The 21,092-nt window shown below is 34.5% G+C and overlaps 1 protein-coding gene across 1 annotated transcript; it reads right to left on the bottom strand.

Annotated features, from left to right (window-relative positions):
- Positions 1 to 4,329: 4,329 nt before the first annotated feature.
- LOC126810628 (src substrate cortactin) lies at positions 4,330 to 16,202 on the bottom strand. Its single transcript, XM_050535810.2, has 10 exons — positions 16,080 to 16,202; positions 14,585 to 14,706; positions 13,603 to 13,676; positions 12,744 to 12,873; positions 11,740 to 11,850; positions 10,500 to 10,554; positions 9,945 to 10,055; positions 8,556 to 9,052; positions 8,343 to 8,409; positions 4,330 to 4,508 (listed from the first exon to the last, which is right to left on the bottom strand). The coding sequence occupies exons 2-10, from the start codon at positions 14,669 to 14,671 to the stop codon at positions 4,330 to 4,332; spliced, it is 1,311 nt and encodes a 436-aa protein (XP_050391767.1). The 5' UTR covers positions 14,672 to 14,706; positions 16,080 to 16,202.
- Positions 16,203 to 21,092: the final 4,890 nt, after the last annotated feature.

Below are 21,092 nucleotides of genomic sequence, written 5' to 3' on the forward strand. Positions count from 1 at the left end.
GTTCCTGGTACAGCAAGTCTAGTTTGCAGATAGAGAGAGAAATGGGGTTTAACGTCCACTCAACACAAACTAGGTCATTTCGGGACTAACATATGGTTTAATTTTATTTCAATAATTAGCTTGCATGTAGGGGTCTTTAGCAGTGGGAGGAAACCAAAGGACCCGGAGAAAACCCACAAGGTTATGATACAGCGCACAAGTGCTAACTGTTCGGATATCTCCCCCGCCCCCCCCCCCCGTTTGCAGATAGACAGAAACGTTTAAAGTAACGGATATTAACACCAACTCAATGGATCCTATGGGTTGTCTCACTAACAAGTTTCAAAAATAAAACAGACAAGAATCTGTCCTAGTCAAAAGAATGATGTTACCTACATATAACCATACCACCTATCAATAGTTAAACAATCCCAGCAATCTTTCTTTTCATAATTATTAACCAGCGGTTGCCAGGCAAGATATGCCCACATTTTGCAAGAGATGGATAGAGAACAAGCTAAAAATGCGATTTTTCGTACAATCATGGGCCATAATTCAGGAAGTTACGATCCAATATGCACAAATATCGAAAGAAACCAAGATCTTTGGGTTATAAACATGCATATCAAGTTTCATCAAAATCAGATGACAATTGTCCACAAGCTAAAAACGTACAATCAGGGGCCATAATCCATGAAGTTATGGTCCGATACATGCCAATAATGAAAGGAATCAAGATCGTTTGGAGATAGAACTATATATCAAGTTTCGTTGTGACTTATAGAGTGTCCACAAACAAATTTTGGACGGACGGACAGGGGCGACGGCATAATGAAAATGTGCGCGTATAAAAATCTCTGAAGAGTGTGACCAGCAACAGAGAATTACATTCTGGGATCAGCACTTTCACCATGTCAACTAAAATACTTTTTGTAAGATTGATTAATTCCCTTGAGTTGGTTTGTCTGAAGTACATAAAATCAATACTATACGTCTATAAGTATTGCAAGACTTACTATTTCAATATCTGTAATAATTTCATCTGGATCAAATGTTAACTCATCATCTTCAGCTAAAAAGAAAGATTTTATACGGCATTTAGAAGTAAGGAGAGCATCATGTGTATGTATTTATGTTGTTCTACATGTGTGATGGTTTCGTTTATATAATTCCCTTCTCCAAGCCATTTCTAAACGTAGATAGATTTAGGGAGATATAATGATACAAAATAGAGTCTAACTTCCTATCAGTTGATAGCAATCTGATTAAAACACAGATCCTATTTCGTTTCATTTTTTATAGTTCAAAATTTTGTTTTACTTGTCTTCACAGCACCAGTAGAGGCCATCGAAAGAATAAATAGAGGATATTTGTCGTTTTGTCGTGAATAACATATTTTATTTCATCGAGAAGCAAGAAAACTTATATTTTCACGAATGCGTAGCATGAGTGAAAATATAAACGTTTTCTTGCTTAGAGATGAAACAAAATATGTTATTCACGACAAAACGACAAATGTTCTATTTATTTTATGATTTTACAATCATTTTAGGTAAAAACAACTAGCCAGTGGAATAAAACTTTTATTTCACTGATAAAACGCGGTATTCCACTACTGATCATAAAATAAAAAAAAATATAGATCTGTATTTTAATCAGATTGCAGATGATAATCAATTTCAAAACCTTGAAATACCTATGCAATATGCTGTTGATAAAAAGCTTTATGATAATGACAAATGGCTCAATGGAATTTCAAAATATTCTTCTCAACAAGCTTATGTTCATACAAGTCTGCAAGATGTTAAATGTGCTTGTCAGACACACCTACTGTTCAGAAAGACAAAAATATCATCCAAATCATGTTGTTTCTTTATAGGAGATCTAATTACAACCAATCAAGTTTGTCAGAAGTGTTAGGTTACGATAAAACAAATACCCAGATTAATAAAATGAAATGAAATGGATTTTAATGTACTATTGTTCTGCACCGACTGGGCTAATGAAGACAGGTATATGCCATACAGTGTGTTAAAAGGGGAATTTTGCCTGGAAAGCGTCCCGACGGCCTACTCTTATTTCGAATTCCATCTGTCAAAGGTTATTTTAAGTGCACTCGGTTTTTCGTTCCATCCGAACGACTATACATTGTCCCTCAAGAGGCCCACCGTCCTGCACCACTGACAAAGGGGAACCATGCCAGAAAATCCTGATTAACTTTCTTGGCCAACACTTCGATCAAACACAGGACTTCCAAGTTAGCGAGCCAACATCTTAACCACTTGGCCACAGCAGCTCCCAGTTTAATATCATATATTGATAGGTAAGTATCTATACTTACTGGCTTCATAATCATATAAAGCTATAGCTGTTAATGATTTACTGTTTTGATCCTCAGTAGATTCAGCCTCATTATAGACTGATTCTTCGTCAGTAATTGTGTAGTGGTCTTCTGGCTCAAATTCTTTTTGTTTGGTAGGGCTAACAGTCTTTATAGGTGACTGCGGTTCATCTTCTGTCATATTATAATGATCTTCTGGTTCATATTCTTGTTGGACTTCATCTTTAATTTCATATTCAACTCTTTCCTCCTCTTCTTCTTCTTCTTCTTCTTGTTTTTCATTTTCTTCATTCCATCTTTCTTTATTTTGTCTCTCCTGTTCAGATATAAAAAATTTTCGTTTTTTTTTCATGTAATGAGATATATGAAACAGAGTTGCTATTTCATATTTTTATTTTGTCGTACATTTTTACCAAAAATGAAGGGGCATGACTCTTGGCATTATTAAAGCAGGCGGATTCAGACCACAATTTATAATCATGTGTCAACAAAATATTCAAATTCGTGCATAATAAATAGGTGCACCTCATTATTTTTCATATTTAATTCCCGTATGGTATTCAATTTTATGTCAGTAATATTTCTACAAATTATGTGTTTTCGTAATACAATAGAATGAAAGGGTGCCGACTTGAGCAGTAGGCCTACTGTAATTATCAAAATGATACATAATGAAATAGAATACTACATGATTTTAGTGCCATAGGAATACCCTGAAAACTACAATATTGTGAAAGTTGAATCGAATATCAACTGAAAAGTGTTGAATTCCGTTCAGTATTTAAAAATTGAAATTTACACTGATCTATGCTGCTCCCTATGTAACAAGACACCACCATGTTTATTTGCCTGTGAACACAATTGATGGGCCTGTTTTAAATCCTACTGAATCCAAGCCGGGAGATTATCTAGTGTTGGTATTTTGATTTTGTTTTCTTAATTAAAGTAGCTAAATCTCTAACTCAATATCATCCAAAGTCTTCATTTGAAAACACAAATTATTTGTCAATTTAAATCAACATTGATGCTGTGATCTTACCGGAAAAAGATGGGCTTCTGATATCCAATGGTTAATACAAAATAAACATTTTATCATTGGTACACGAATCGTGTACCATAATGTGTTTCAGGCCCATTTTTAACAAGGGACTCGAAGAACGAGGCTAGCCGCTAAACATATTCCACAAGTCATGTCAAACGGTCCGCCATATTCTTATCTGGAGAGCATGTGCAAAAAATACTATGTAGACTGGAATAACCAGATGCTAGAGATTGTCATTCGATTGAGAACTCTTGGCGTATTTCCCCGAACATAACTGATTTGAAATTAGAGTAAAAATGGAAACGATTGAATGTAAATCAGTTTATATAGATTCATATTGAATTGTTATATGCTTTGCAACCAATTTGTGTCAATTTGTAGGTCCCAAATATTAGCAATTTAGCTCCTTTAAATATTAAATAATCAATCTTGAGTACATATTAGCATGGATTAAGCCGTGAGAAATTGATATTTTTTACGAAAAATGCAATTCACACATCGTTACTTTAATGTGTTTGATGCAACCTATTGCCATATGGCATTTAGCAATTGTTAAACATATAATATTAAACATACATTATGCAAGAGCTAAATCTGCCTATTTCAGGTCTTACTTTAGGCCTGAAATGTTATCTAAATTATTAATTAGACATTAATTAACTTATCAAGACCATAATCAACTCTCGATGTCATCGCTAGCCTGCGATATTTACTGGATTAGGATCCGATAAGCTGCTCAACAGTTATTCATGAATTAATCATGAAATGGATAATCGAGACTATGTTTTTTATTGTAACGACTTTAATAATGATGATCGAGACTAGGCCGAAAATTCACTCGCTAAATTCTCTGTTCAGAGTGGATCAATTTGACTGAAATTTTCAGCAAATACCCTTTACATTATCTAGTTTTTAACTATTATAGTGATAACTGCCAGCTCTTTATTTAATCTCCCATAATGTATCTTTAATAAAAGTTGTTGATATTTAGGCCTACCTCTTGTTGTTTCTGTTGAGCAGCTTTCTCCCGTTCTTCTCTAGCTTGTCGTCTGGCTCTTTCTTCTTCTGCCCTTTTTCTGTTCTCGTCTTCAGATGATTTGGCCATGTTTTCAAATCTGGCTTTTAAATTGCTTGCACCTTCCGAACCTGGAAAACATATAACAGTTTGTGAAATCACCGAGATTTTTCAGAGTGACAGTTACTTTAAAGATTTTTCAGAGTGACCGACAATTTAAGAAATCATACAGATTCTACAACATAATTTTAATGATTGATTTTGAATCTTTCATGTTAAATGACAAACAAATATAAACATTTTATAAACAGCAATTATTAATATTTCTTCATTCAAATTATATTTCAATAAACACTCAAATAAAAGATAGGTTGCCAGGCAACAAAACATACGCCCACAGCAGCTAAATCACCTGAGTGGTCGACAAAATTAGAGGGAATTTAATAGACAATTTCAAACAGATGACATTATAATTTTTGTCGTTTGAGGGTCACAAGGTTCTAAAAACTAAAACAAGTTCCGTAACTCTGGAAGTAATCTACAGAAATTGTTGAAATTCGACAGGCTTTTTCGTTTTACTAATTCAAATAATGTATATAAATTTCATACAGGTCGGATGATAACTTTTGTCGTTCGAAGGTTCACAAGGTTCAACAAAGTAAAACAAGGGCCATAACTCTAGAAGTAATTGACGGAAATTGCGGACATTCAATAGACTTCTTTATTTTACTAATTTAAATGATGCATATGAATTTCATACAGATTTGGTGATAACTTTTGTCGTTCAACCGTTCACAAGTTTCAACAAAGTGAAACAAGGGCTATAACTCTAGATGTAATTAACATAAATTTTCTGAAACTCAATAGGCTTGTTCGTTTTACTAATTTAAACGATACATGTAAATTTCATACAGATCAGATAATAACTTTTGTCGTTAGAGAATTCACAACGTACAACAAAGTGAAACAAGGGCCATAACTGTTGATAACTGTTGTCATTAGAGCGTTCACAAGATTTAACAAAGTGAAACAAGGGCCATAACTCTAGATGTAATTAAGGGAAATTGCTGAAATTCCATAGGCTTCTTTGTTTTACTAATTTAAATGATGCCTATAAATTTCATACAGATCGGTTGATAACTTTTGTCGTTAGAGCGTTCACAAGGTGCAACAAAGTGAAACAAGGGGCACAACTCCAGAAGAAATTAACGGAAGTTCTTGAAATTAAATAGGCTTCTTCATCTCACTAATGCAAACAACATATATCAATTTCAAAGAAATTTCATACAGATCGGTTGATAACTTTTGTCGTTAGAGCGTTCACAAGGTGCAACAAAGTGAAACAAGGGCCATAACTCCAGAAGAAATTAACGGAAGTTCTTGAAATTAAATAGGCTTCTTCATCTCACTAATGCAAACAGCATATGGCTAATTCCATGCCAATGTTCCACATTTGAACAAAAATAAAATGATAAGGAGGAAGTTCATTGCATTTTTTTTTCAATATAATTATGTTGAAGTTATTTAAATTGAGTTGATATTTCATCTGTCTTATGTTATCACCAAAATACCAGGCGCCAAAGTTGTTGGTCATTTTTAAAAAATGGTTATAATTTAGCAGCCTGAAAATAAATTGCTGTGTTGTAATAAAATAGGGGTGGAAAATGATGATAGTGGCATATTTGTATCATATAAACTAGTAATAAACTGTGCAGGTTATATAATTTCTTTGAGGGTAAGTTAAGGCATCTTTCAAGCTGAAAATCTTAACTATAACTTATTGTCCCGTCTGTCACAGAATACACTGAAACGTTTCTATATTAACAGAACTAGGTAATATTTAAAAGTTTAACAATAATAGCTATCTTCTCCTTTATATGGCTGATTCAGAACATATAATTAATTAGATCTAACATGAATCAACAAAGTGAAAATTGTATTTGAAATGTGTCCCGTCTGTCACAATTGTCCCGTCTGTCACAAATGTCCCGTCTGTCACAAGAGTTTATAATGCTGCTTTCCTGCTTTAATCTGCTTTTTTTTACCTTCAAATAGTTTTAAAAAGCTTGTAATAACATTGTTGAATTTTGATAGACCATTTGTCATTGATCACTTTTTATTATTTGATAGTTCAGCTGTAGTTATCAACAAACTACAGTAATTCTTCCACAAAAGTTGGCTAACTTGAGGAATTTCTGGGAAACCGCAGTCAAAGTTGCTCCAATTTGAAATTTTTGAATTTTTAAAATGTTGATTTGGGATTGCAGATTAGGTACATGTATTTGAAGCCCCCATATCCAAATATACCAAATTTAAAATATTTATATTCAGAGCATATGACAAATTACTTCAAGATTATCCATCTTTAATTGTTATTATAAATCTATTCTGGGTTTTTTTTTAAAAGTACTAGTACCAGATTTTTTTTTTTAAAACGTGAAATAATTTTTAAACAGCAATCTTTGTTCTATTATGAATTGTCAAATCAGTGTTATATTATATTTGTCATACATGTAGTTTGTTTTAAAAAATAAATGAATTTAAACAAATTCTGAATGATACAAGATGGTTCCAAAACCTGAGCGATAACAGTTAAACCATAGAATCGATTTCAAACATCAGAAGACAAGTTTTCATCGCTCATCATTAACTCCCAATTACTTAATCATTTCAAATAAGTTCTCTTATCCAAATTTATACCATTTGTCACACATAAAAACCCACGACTAAAAGTATATTTTTAATATGCTTAATTTATGGGAAACTTGACTTCATTATAGCAATGTAGTTTAATTTTTATTTGAGAATGAAATTTTTTTGAATAATAATCCTTTGAAAAATGGATGCAAATTAATGTCCCGTCTGTCACAGTCGATGAGACATAACAGTTAAACATCTCAATTAGAAGCATGGAATGGATTTCAAACATCGAAAGACAACTTTTTATCACTCATCATTTACTCCCAATATCTTTATCATTTCAAATAAGTTTGTATTCTCTCTTGTCCAAATTTGTCCCGTCTGTCACAATAGCTTTGTCCCGTCTGTCACACATAAAAACTAACCCCTGAAAGTATATTTTTAACATTTACTCTCATCCTTGCCCAAGATTTGAAGCCTAATGTATGGGAAAATTGACATCATTATAACAATGTAGTTTAATTTTGAATTGAGATAGAATTTTTGTTTTGAATAAATCCTTTGAATAATGGATGCAAATTAATGTCCCGTCTGTCACAGTCATGGTTTAGGTGATGACATCTACAGATTATTTTACTGAGTTAAGTTTCATATTTTATGTGATACTATATGTTCTTTGCTAGGAAATACCATGTTTAAATTCTCTTCTATCCTTAGTATCAGATAGAGAATGGGCTTGACATTTTACTTGGTCACCTTTTCTGTCCCAACTGTCACGCTGGAATTAGCCACATATCAATTTCAAAAAAATTAGATGATAAATGTAGTCTGTAGAGTGTTCACAAGAAATTGTGGACGACGGATGGACGGACGTCCCTACAGACGGATGGGGGGCGACGGCAATATAAAAACGAATTCAGAGTTAGATTTTTCAACCAGAATGTGTGCAAATTTGAGAAATATATGTAAAATGGGGTTTTAGGACTATTCAACATAAGCTAGGTCCTTTTAAGACTAACATATGGCACATCTCTATTTCATTAATTGTTAAGATGACTTGCAGTAAATCTGGGGTCTGTTTCACGAAATTTTAACTAAGATAAAATACAAATTTTAGTAATTTGATTGGATAATATTAGGTTGATTTTAGTGCTTAGCCAATCAAAATTGAAGTATCTACTAAAATTTGGATTTTATCTTTAGTTAAGATTTCAAGAAACAGGGCTCTGGAGTAGTAATAATCAAGGAAATATATGATATGGTCGTGTAGTAAATATTACTATTAGCAGGATAAGGTTTAAATTTAATAGTTTATATATACTTACTGCCACTAGCTCGAACTTTCTGATAACTACTAGAAACTCCTTTATTATCTTCATAACCAACAGCTGACTATAATATATCAACATTTAAATACATTATTATTTCTACCCACATTCACTCTCCTTGATCTTGGGTATACATTATTACATTACATAAATAATATGCGCTTAGATACTGCGATGAACTAATGACCATAAAACTGTTTGTAATGGTACCTTATCCATACTTTCTTTATCCACACCAAACTTTCCACCAAAACCTTTCTTCATATCCGTCTGAGATGGGTGAAGTTCTGTCTTATTAACAGCATCCCAGCCCAGTGCTCCTTTATCCATATGCTCGTCAATGCCATATTTCCCACCAAAACCTTTCTTCATGTCCGTTTGAGATGGATGAAGCTCTGTCTTATTAACACCATCCCAGCCTTGTGCTCCTTTATCCATATGTTCGTCAACGCCATATTTTCCACCAAAACCTTTTTTCATGTCCGTCTGGGATGGGTGAAGTTCCGTCTTATTAACACCTCCACCATAACCTACAGCATTTTTGTCCATATTGTCTTTGTCTACACCGAACTTTCCACCAAAACCTTTTTTCATGTCTTTCTGAGATGGATGTAATTCTGTTTTGTTGACACCTTCCCAACCTTGAGCTGAAGCATCTTGTCTATCTTTCTGGACACCATATTTACCACCAAAACCAACTGAATAATCTTTTAAATAAATTAAAAAAAACAAAACATTATTTGTTAATTTTTTTGGGTTTTTACAAGGTGAGACTAAGACGTGTAGGCAGTCATTACTCCATAATCCTTGCAGTGTTGGGGGTCACGGTGGCTAAGTGGGTAAGATGCTGGCTCGTTAGTTTGGAGGTTGGGTGTTCGATTCCTGCATTGACCAAGAAAGTTCATCTAGATTTTCTGGTGTGGTTCCCGCTTAATATCAGTGATGCAGGACGGAGGGCCTGAAAAGGACAGCTGTCTAGTAGTTCGAATGGAACGAAAAACCAAGGTCCCGTGTACACATTGGCATTCACGTAAAAGATCCCTTGACAGTTGGAATTTGATATAAGAGTAGGCTGTAGTGTCGCTGGCTGAGCAAAATTTAATGTTTGAATTACTGAAAGCTGGCTGACAATGGAACAATTATAAACAATTATAGACTACTTCATTAATTGACAGATTACATTTGATGTTTGAATTATTAAAGGGTGACCGACAATGGATCAATTACAAATAATCTTTAATTAATTTAATTGAATTCAGAAATTAAGTCATCTTTATTTTACTAATGCAACAGAAAAAATAAACTTTCAAATAAAAGTAATTGTATGGTTGAACAGAATCTTCTTTTTAAAGTAACGTTTTCAAAATATTTTCTGTAAATTATGGCTAAATCTTTTTGTTTAGGCCAGCTTAATTTTTGTCAAGGTCGCTGAGACGTAAATAAGGTTAGGGCATGTGATTGTTGGCGAGATTGTAGGTTAGGGTTAGGGTAAGCATTGGGGCTAGGGTTGGGATTAGCGCTAGGCCTGTTTACATCTTGTGACCTATGACGAAAAATGGAGCCGGCCTTATCATTTATCATTAACCGTAAATTACATACCTTTTTGTGAAGCATGTTTTGCTACTTGTTCTTTATGTTCCCAACCTACAGCAGATTTATCCTGTCTATCATTCTGTACACCATATTTTCCACCAAAACCTTGGCTATAATCTGAAAAAGTTACAGTTATTGGTTGAAAAAGTGAACAGCTGATTTGTGAAATAACCCTTCCACATACCTAAATTACCTCCCCTTAGACCACATGTAGATACATTACTACTGACACACCAGCTCTATGTAAAGTTGGTTGCCCTTGTTGAAATCAGAGATCTGACATAAAATTAGAATTTTCAAACAGAGAAAAGTCATCTGTAACTAGTGTTACCACATATTTTCATGACTGGCAAGAAATCCATGTTAATTCTTTTTTTTCATGAATTAACTAGTAAATAACTTCCTGAGAAATATTTTCATATATCTGTAAATTTGACTTCTGGTTGGAGGGTCCTCTCAGAAACAGATTGATGTCAGGTGTAACTTCGTTTTATTATTTGGTATTGAATTTAGATATCAAATTAAAATTGCTTATGGAAAATAATAAAAATGGTATTTTACCTTTTTGAGATGCATGCTTCTCGGTTTTCCCTTCATATTTATAATCAACGGCAGACTTAAAAATAAAATAACAGTAAAATATGAATAAAATATGTAGGGCTGGATGATATTACAAAAAATCATTACCACGCTATATTCACAAATAAAATCACATTATATTGTGAATATAACTATTATGGATAAAATGCTGTGAAATCTACAGATAAATTCATTCTGATTCACATCGACTTCATCATAACCAAAATATAACATACGCTACTAGTACAGTTACGTTTTTCAGAAAATTTTGGACGATTCCGTGACTTCAGTGTCATCTGTATGATCTGCCATAAAGTTAGGTTGTTAAAGGTTAGACTGTTATATCCAGCTAATCATCAATTATATGAGACTGACATTGTGATAATTGAGTGAATATCCAACTAGACAGTTTTTACTGTAATTTACAAGAAATAAAAAAAAACCTTATGAAATTAATGAATTAGATCTAAAGATGCATTATGTAAGAGATAAATCTTCCTATTGCAGGTCTTTCTCTTGGCCTCAAGTCTTATATAAATTATTAACTAGAATTTATCCATATGACAAGCCCATAATCAACTCTCTAGATCATCGGATGGTTGTGATTTTGAACGGATTGAAGTATGATCGCCATTTTATAATTTAATTTAGAAATGGATAATCAAGTACTTTGTTTATTATTGTAATAACGGTAGCAATCAAATCAAGACTATGTTATTCTTCAGTCATAACTTCCCTCAGAATGAAGTAATTTGACTAAAATGTTCAATACATGTATATTCCTTTTTCATTATCTATTTTTAAACTATTATATTATATAGAAAACTATCATCAGCTCTTTATCTAAATCTCACATAATGCATCTTTAATGAAGCTTGATAGATAAAATTTGAATTTGTGGACAAACTATTACGGAAATATCAGTTTTTTTAAATCTGTGCAGATGTCCTCAAGAAAAAACACCCCACCAGGTTGGACAGCTGACGCTACGTCTTGTAACCTGGAAACCAAACCACTTGACCCAATGATGACAAACCGTATGAACATAAAGCATTAGAACACTAGATCACTCAAACCCTACCGCCCCACCCCTCCAGTAATCATATATACCGTTAATATATAATTCTACCTTATCAATGACGACAGACCGTATAACACTAGATCACTTCTCCCCCCCCCCTCCTAAACACCTTCAGTAATAATATATAATATATAATTCTACCTTATCAATTCTGTCTGTCTGTACACCGTATTTTCCTCCAAAGCCTTTAGCAGCATCTGTTTGACTTGCATGTTTATTTAGCTTCTCCAAGTGGTCATGTCCTACAGCAGACTATTGGAAGAAACAAACAAATAATTAGTTAAATGCAGACACTGTTGTCCTGCAGTAAACATTTAAAGGAGCTAAATCGCTAATATTTGGGACACAGAAATGGACAAAAATGGGTCGCAATGCATATAACAATGTAATATGAATGTATATAAACTGATTTACATTCAACTGTTTCAGTTTTTACTGTAATTTTAAATCAGTTATGTTCGGCGAAATAGACCAGAAGTCTCAATCGAATGGCAATCTCTAGCGTCTGGTTATTCCAGTCTATTGCGCATGCTCTCCAGATAAGAATATGGTTTCAACGTTGTGGAATATGTAAGATCAATGTTGATTTAAATTGACAAATAACTTGTCTTTCCAATGCTGAAGACTTTGGATGATATTGAGTTAGAGACTTAGCCAATTTAAAAAAAACCCTCTTTGATTTAGATCAAAATAAAGTATTGAATTGGGTTTATTTTGATCAGTAATGGGGCAAGCTCTATGCGGCATCGAGTTGTTTATAAATTTGAGAGAACATTTTATCCACAGGAATATTCAATTGTTCATATTGACCAGTAACTCTTAATTTTTTAGCATGGCTCAAGACAGTAAATTTTGTCTTACTGTGTCAAGAAAGAAATATAAAATTAAATATAAAGATATTAAATTTTCAATGAAAACAGATTGTTGTTCCCACAAAACAGATTAACATAAAAAATCCAAAGAAATGGTTAAAAAATACTTGGGCTTAAATCAATGAGGTTGTGTCATTTTTAGCTGGTAACTATCAAAATTTGTTTCATTGATTAATAAATTTCAATAATAATGGCAAATTTTAAGAAGAATGTGGTGTGAAAATAAAAATGTTGATTTGTTTTGCTACGCCCAAAACTCTCTAGTTTACTTACTTTGTCCATTCTATCTTTTTCTACACCAAACTGTCCACCATAACCATGGGATGCTTTTGGACCAGCTTCATACTGAGCTTTCTTCACCTTTTCATCATTTTTTGTTACATCTTTTCTCAGCTCTTTTAAACTATTCATAATAAATTAATCACAAAATAGATAACACATACTAATTACTTTCAGGATTAATCTTTTCATAAAGCATCAAGCAAATAAAGAGTTTATCACCGTGTTTAACCTAAGGAAAAAATGCTCATTATCAAGCATAGTCAAAGGTACTGATGATATGGAACTTTGTACAAAATTTCATCACTCCACCTCAAACAGAAGTAGAGTTATTGTTTTCTAAAGTTTCAGCCAATCAAATTGCTTATCTCTGTTTAGCCTAGCTGAAAATGTTCCATCATCAAACTCAGTCAAGTGATTTAGCTAATCAAAACAAGAACAAGTTTGAATATTCTAGCTTAAAGCTGCATTATGGAAGATTAGATAAAGAGCTGAAAGTTTTTCACTATAAGAGTTAAAAAATAGATAATGTTAAGAGGATATGCTGAAAATGAAACGCAGATCAGATTCAAATCTGTTTAAAATCGGACCCGTCATAAGGCATCAAGAATTGATTAAGGTCTTGTAATGTTAATTAATGTCTAATTAATAATTTATATAATATTTCAGTCCTAAAGAAAGACCTGCAATAGTCAGATTTAGTTCTTGCATAATCCCTGTTTATTTAGTAGCAGAGTTATTGTGTTCCAAAACGAAAATGGGATTTTTGATCTGCTCTGGGATACAAATTATAAAGTTCTTCTCAATGTGCCATTGCATCAATCTATAATAAAAATACACCTTTATTGCTTACCTAAGAGAAGCCTGATGACCAGAACCTTCAACTGTCTTAGCTCCCCATCTCTGTTCTTCTTCAGTTACATCATTCTTAAAAAATATAAACATAACATATTATAATGCAAATTTAAATAACTCTTCAAATATATGCATTAATTAATTATAAATCTCTAATTTAAGTAAATAATCAAGTTATTCTAAAGAATTGTAAAACTGTTGTTTAACCAGCATCGTGTAGGTGTAACTTACGAAAGTGAATAACGGTAATATTAATCTGTCTTACTTACAACAAATTAGTAAACTTTCCAAAATTTTGCATACAAATTTAAACCGTATCAAAATGTTGCAGTCATACTGACATTTTACAATAAGCTTGTTCTAAACATCTGGCAAACTGGAGTGACAATCTCAAAACTGATTGGTCAGACACACAGCATTGAATGATGACCTGTCTTAGTTAGCAACTGCAAATACTTTGTCTATAATTTAGGGGGGGTTGGGTGGCAGAATGGTTAATGCTTTGGATCAGAAGGTCTGTCATTGAGTCAACTGCCATGGTTTCCATTCCCCGCTTGTATGTGACAAGGAGTAGGGTAGCCTGCTTAACATCATGGGTTTTCCTGGGTCCTTTACTTTCATACCACTTCTAAAGACCGTTACGGGACGACCTGCCTTAGTTAGCAACTGCAAATACTTTGCCTATAATTTAGTGGGCTCGGGTGGCCGAATGGCTAATGCGTATGCGATGGATCAGAAGGTCTGTAATTGAGTCAAGTGGCACGGTTTTGATTCCCCGGTGTATGTGACAAAGAGAAGGGTCACCTGCTCCACATTGTGGGTTTTCCACGGGTCCTCCGCTTTCCGACACGCAAGCGACTTATTGAAATAAAATTGAACCATATGTTTGCCCCAAAATGACCTAGTTTGTGTCCAGTGGACAGTAAACCCCATTTCTCTCTCTCTTTCTGTCTATAATTCCTTATGTTTTAATAACTCACAACAAAATCTGGGTCAGTTTCCCAATCATCATCATCCTGAATTATATTTTTGGCATTAACGTTGACACCAGCTGATGCTTTCCACATTTTTACAAATTAAGATATATTTACAACTGATCAATCTGAAAATAATAACATACATACAATGAAGACAGAAGTACTCTTAATGAATTAGCAGCCCCAGATTTCACAGGGCATCTATTGTAAAGGGTGGATTTCGACTTGTGTATGGAAAAGTTGCCACATGTAGGTATGGCACTAAGATAAATGTTTCTTCGAGTCTGTCACACAGAATTATTTACTAAAATATAAATGAGACAGCTCTTTTAATAACTCAAAGTGAAAATCTTCAATTTTTTTACAACAGTAACTAGTTTGAATGATTCAATAATGCATATAATGAACGCTGATAAATGTATACAAGATTGTTGCAACGTTTAAAAATAGACATTAAATACCATTTGCTATATGTAAGGCCTAATATATACATTACAAACATTATTAATATAATTTAATATACTTTTAGAAACCTCTGTAAACCTTATTCTATGTTCTTGTTGTTTATTATTGTATTGTACTTTGTATAGTATGCTTTATCATACTCGTGTATATGCCATGCAGTTGTATAATAAAGCATTATTATTATTATTATTATTATATTCTTAATCATTTGCGAAAGTCCAACACGAGTACAAGTGAGTGATTACTCTTTGATATTCAAACATATTGATATATCGTATCCAAGAATGTTTGTTATCACAGATTATATTGATAATGATTCTTCAGGGATAACAAAATAATATCACTCAGAATTGAAAAATGCACAAAAAATCCATTTGGATCATACTAGATTCTGAGTAATAATAATACAGTCTGGACTTTTTTTGATTCACCTCTAAGCAAGTCCATCTGAATTAGTGACTTTCACTTAGTGTGTAGGGCCTTTGTATAAGGTATCCACACCTTTAATTTGTGTGTGGCACTCCTTTGGCTTTTGACTAAGATGGAAATGGCTATGTTATATTTCTCTGCTTTTATTATATGAGATAATTTCCACTGCTGTTAGGTTGAATTATATAGGCTTCTTAAGTATGTCTAATATAACTAAATGGTAAGTGTTACTTTTAGGAAATTGAATAGACAATAGTTTAAACAATCACTCAATCTTATTTTAAAGCCCATGATGGGTATGCTTGACCCAATGAAGGTAGGCCTACAACAATTAAATGTGGCATGACCATGTAGATTAGCTATAATCAGATCAGATTATGGATCTACCAAGCACCAATAATTGTAGCCTTTTTACTTTACGAAAATATATGTACGGTACTGTCATAAGCTGCAAGCATGAGTCATATTTTTTGAGGCTGTTGACAAAATGCTTGTTTTTTGTTACTTTGTGAAAACATTTGTGCGATGTGTTTTCAAGACTAAATTAGCCTTTGGATCAGCTTAGTTAGATTTGATGTATATGAACACATTAGACTTTTCTTACCACAATATTTCCGAAATTCAAAGTGACAACATTCTAACACTTCCTTCTACAACACTATAGCCCTCCCCTTTGAAACTTCCGTCTTTATGCCATGCGGGTCACGGGTTCAAGGCCACATTGACGTTGACTCAATCTATAAAAACCGCTCTGACTCGATGATTTGACATTTTTGGTTGAATGTACCGAGAAGAGAAATGAAATGAAATGAAATGATTTAAGTTGGGTTTTACGTCCTAGTGAGATGGAAATATGTACGTTGGTCATTCCATATCAACTGGACTAATGGTGGGAACATGACCCCCTCCAAAATATTATAAAAAAAATTATGTTATAGTATTAGCCTTACTTAAACTAAAAAATCGGAAATTTTACCCCTCAGCTAGGCCAAAAACTCGCTGAGATAGGCCATTTGAAATTAGAGTGTTGAAACGGATCATAAATTATTCAGTAATTTTTTTCAAGTTTTCATGCGCTATAAAAACTCACATTTCTTATAGGAGTATAACTCTCTAAGTCAACTTTTGGTGTACATGTAGGCCCCTATATATACCGAATTTAGCATCACACGCAATGTCCAATGCATTCTTTTCGCGCCAAAATGTGGAAAAAATGAAATATTCACTTTTATTTTCGTGATTTCCACAGCCTCTGGCAAAGTCATTATTGTATACATAAACTCCAAAATTGGCATAGTTAATGCCAGTTTAAACTTTATCAATTTACAAAAGATTCTCAGTCGATGCGATATACACTTTTTCAAATATTCAGTCTCGAAATTCAATGCACACTGAAAACGTACAAAATATACCCATTTTCACTTTCAATTTTAGCCGTGTGGGACAGAGGTTAAAATTCTGAAAAGGGTTGATAATGAAACTTCATTTACCCTACGATAACATACATTAAAGTCCGTCTTGTGTATCCGATGGCTTATATTTATAAATCGCACTTGAAATCTGTGCGGTGATGAAGTTTTATATCATTTTGGATATTATAGTTTTATAAGATACCCGGCCATGAAAGTATATAAATTAAAGCCTGAACAGATATTACGCAAAGCTGGAAATACGCCAACACAAAATGTTTGGAAATAATGATCGCCAAAGACAACAATTTATCGGAAAGGAAAACTTGGATGTTGACCAAATCAAAAACTCATAGAATGCTTTTTATATCTAATCTGGAGATTACAAAAAGGCCTGTGTATATTGCGTTCTTGTAACATTCAAGATACGAGTTATGTTTATCTCAGATGATACCCCGATATTATTCATGATCATGTTATTGCAGTAGTGTAACGTGGGATGATGAAATGAAATGGGGTTTAACTTTTCTACCAAATCCGGATTAATGTGGCATCATAGAACTGTACTAGATGGTGCCATGTAGCCTAGTAGGCGCTACGGCCTACTCTTATTTCAAATTCAAAGTGCCAAAGATTATTCTATGCACCTTAAGGTATTTGCAGTGCGGGACCTCGATTTTTCGTCTCACCCTGCCTTAACCCGTGGACTGCTATCACAGCAACAACGTGGGTATAATGCACGATTCCAGCAAACGTGTGAAAGCGTGAGAAAAAATAATATTTGAAAGATGAACCGGTATATGTCCGTCCTTTCCTGCCTCTGTAATAATATTGCTGGTAAACGATTTTAGAGTTCCCTGCACCTTTATATCACCTTTTGGTAAAAAAAATAGACCGTGAATGTGTTTTCTACTGCTAGTAATCTTCATGTTGTACACAAAGATTCTAGATCTACAACAGGGTCTAGTCATTCGGATCGAACTAAAAACTGAGGTCATGCACATCGACAGAGGAAATTCATACTGAGAGTAGGCCGTGGCGCCGATGTCCTGTCAAAATGTCCCTCATAGCACACGACATGGCTTAAAATTATGCCCTGTCGGTGCAGAAAAGTAGGCCATTAAATCCCATTTCATTTCACTCTACTAAATCCAGTTTATGGACTAAGACTAGTAATTATTTCCCCCTATTTTATAGGGCGAGTTATAAATAGACAATTTTTCCCTTAATTTTTTTCTCCCCTTTTCCTGCATTTTTGGGTTGACTTTTTGGTCTAAAATTGGAGAAAAAGGATTAAATTGTGTAAAGTGTCTTTCTGCAGAGCAATCATTGCGTCGGAAGTGAGATTTTCACCCCAGTCAACTTCAAATCCCCGTAGCAAAAAATCTAAATGGTCAACCCTCTACAAAATTATGATGAGGAGATTGCCAAATGTGGTCCCCATTGTGCCTATAAAGATTGGAACCAACGGAATGTTGATCAAAAAGCTACAGCCTGTGATGTTATACAGCCATTTAACATTGAAGTCAATGGGCAAATAATTGCTAGTCTGATTCCTTATTTTCTGTAACTCAGTTATCTCCCTTGGATGGTTACTTGCTACTCAACCTTGTGCCAAAATGTTTCTGGAAGCTAGTAACTTTAGGCTGACCTGGTCTGCTATATATTTAGCCTCTAAGACTTAATCAACACGAAGACAATTTTTGTTCACTCTAATGACCAGGTTAGTCTTTATTTAAGTTTAAAACTTTCATAAGATGGAAACTTGGACTGGCATTTTTTCTTGAACAATCTTTTGCATGACCAAGATGTTTTGTGGGTTTTTTTTTTAAAGATTATAAGAGGTGTGATGCCAATTTGTTGATGAGGCTTGGCTATGACTATTAATACTTCATTCCATTTTGTCTTATAGTTCTCAATTGATCATACCATTGAAAGGACTGTACATTTTGGTGGGTTTTAACGTCCAGAGATCATGACTTAATTTTGCTGAATTTGGTTGATTATTACTGAGGGAAGGCTAGCATCCCTTGCTCTGTCTATGGGTCCATAGCCCTAATAGGATGGTTTGACGCCAACCCATTTAAAGGTGTTCCACCACAAAATCAAAGACAATTGGAACAAGCCAACAGTGAGGTTGATGTCCCCGCCGAAATTGCAAAATAAATAGATGACACATATTAATTAATCGCACATTTATTTTTTTCACTAAGTTTCATCACTCTCTATCAGATAGAATCAAGATTATCTTGTCCCAAACCATCGACAAATGAAATCGATTAGCTCTGCTTAGCTTCAGCTCGAAATGTTAATTATTGAACTCAGTCAAGACATTCACCTAATGAACATCTACATATACATCAAGTTTAAACATTCACCTAATAGACACCTATGCCAAGTTTGAACATTCTACCTCAATTAGAAGGAGAGTTATTGTGTTCCAAAGTTTCTACCAATCAAATTGCTTATCACTCTGCTTACCCTCAGCAAAAAATGTTCATTATCGAACTTAGTTAAGGTATTCAATGCTCATCTTCGAACTCCATCAAGGCATTGACCTAATCAACACATACACCAAGTTTGAACATTCTAGCTCAATTAGGAAGAGAGTTATCGTGCCCCAAAAAGTGTGACGGACAGACAGACAGACGGACAGACAGACGGACAGACAGACAGACAGACAGACGAACCCATTTTAATAGTCCCCTGCTTTCTTCGAAAGGCGGGGGACAATTACATTTTCTGGGCGTTGCATTGGCTCTAATCTGCAGTCATTTACGGGCAAATTTCACGAAGATTTGATGTCTGCTCTCTCTGTTCTTTATTCTAGGATGGAAAACCGAGGTCCCGTGTACACATTGGCGTGCACGTAAAAGATCCCGCTGTCTGGGCAAAAATTTCCTTCATGGCACACTGTATGGCGTACACCCATCCTAACTACCTGCTAGTATATCTATAAACTAACATAGGGCATTTAATTTTGTATAGTTATTAGTTACATGTGTAAATATACTGAGCGCCATTGAAAATGCATCACTTAGTTTTTCATATAACAAAATGATCCTGTAAACATATCTTATTTATTTTGCTTCTTATTGAGAACAATATTCAAATGGGAACACATCAATAACAACACATTTGTACACTTCTGGATGTTTAATCTGTAATCAAGGGTACAAAGTCAGAGGGGTCAAAACCAAAAGTACGACAAAGATGTCAGTAGCACGTGTGTCCTCCACGGTAGGCTTCAGCATTAACGCGACCCCTGCAAATGTGTAGGGCGGTGCCGTGATGAAATGTGAAGCCTCCCCACACCATTACACTTCCCCCACCCCATCGATCCGTTTCGAAGACGCAGCAGTCTGCAAGACGTTCCCCAAGACGTCTCCACACACGTTGATGGCCATCAGCTTGATAAAGATGAAAGCGACTCTCATCACTGAAGAGCACACTTTGCCAGTCTACTCTTCTCCATGTCTGGTGTCCTTGAGCCCATATCAAACGCCGCTGACGGTGATGATCCCTGAGGATAGCTCCAACATAAGGTCGTCGTGCACTGAGTCCTACTTCTCTTAGACGACGTCTTACGGTGTTGGCACTTACTGGTCCTTGTCTTCCGACGACTGCTGCACCTGTTCGAGTTGCTGGGCGGAATCTGTCACACAGATGAGTGACCCGGATGTAGCGGTCTTGAGCCTGGGTTGTAATGCGTTGTGGACCAGGACGTTGACGGTCACGTGTTGATCCAGTAACTCAAACATGTTCCACCAACCTTACAATAGTGGACTGATGACAATTGAAGTGTCTGGCAATAGCACGTGTAGACATGCCAGCCCTGGACATTCCCATGGCTTCATTCCGTTGATTTTCAGTAAGTCTCGGCATCTCTAGCTCGATTCCTTCACATGTCCAACAACAAATTACGACAGATTGACGTTTCACAGTTGATGTACTGCACATTAAGTTGAAAACATGCTTTTAAAGGGCTCACACACAATGCTGCACGTGAATATTGGGTTTTTCATGTGCATCTTGTGCAATTTTTTTTTTTTTGCACACGGCCCGATATTTTTTGTGTGAAACAATAGTTCATAGTATTGCATAATATTATACATACAAAACCACCTAGTAATAAAATATTTGGGAAAAAAAAGTGATGCGTTTTCTATGGGGCTCAGTATATGAGAAGTTATATCTCCACCTAATCC

The sequence above is a fragment of the Patella vulgata genome, chromosome 2 (genome assembly GCF_932274485.2).
Source record: "Patella vulgata chromosome 2, xgPatVulg1.2, whole genome shotgun sequence".
Classification (NCBI taxonomy): domain Eukaryota; kingdom Metazoa; phylum Mollusca; class Gastropoda; family Patellidae; genus Patella; species Patella vulgata.

What these genes read in the sequence shown, in the direction of transcription:
- LOC126810628 (XM_050535810.2), bottom strand. Translation starts at nt 14,671, where the DNA reads ATGTGGAAAGCATCAGCTGGTGTCAACGTTAATGCCAAAAATATAATT. An exon ending in AAAAAGATAGAATGGACAAA is followed by an intron (nt 11,851 to 12,743) that starts GTAAGTAAACTA and finishes TTCTTCCAATAG; the next exon opens with TCTGCTGTAGGACATGACCA. An exon ending in GAAGCATGCATCTCAAAAAG is followed by an intron (nt 10,056 to 10,499) that starts GTAAAATACCAT and finishes TAACTTTTTCAG; the next exon opens with ATTATAGCCAAGGTTTTGGT.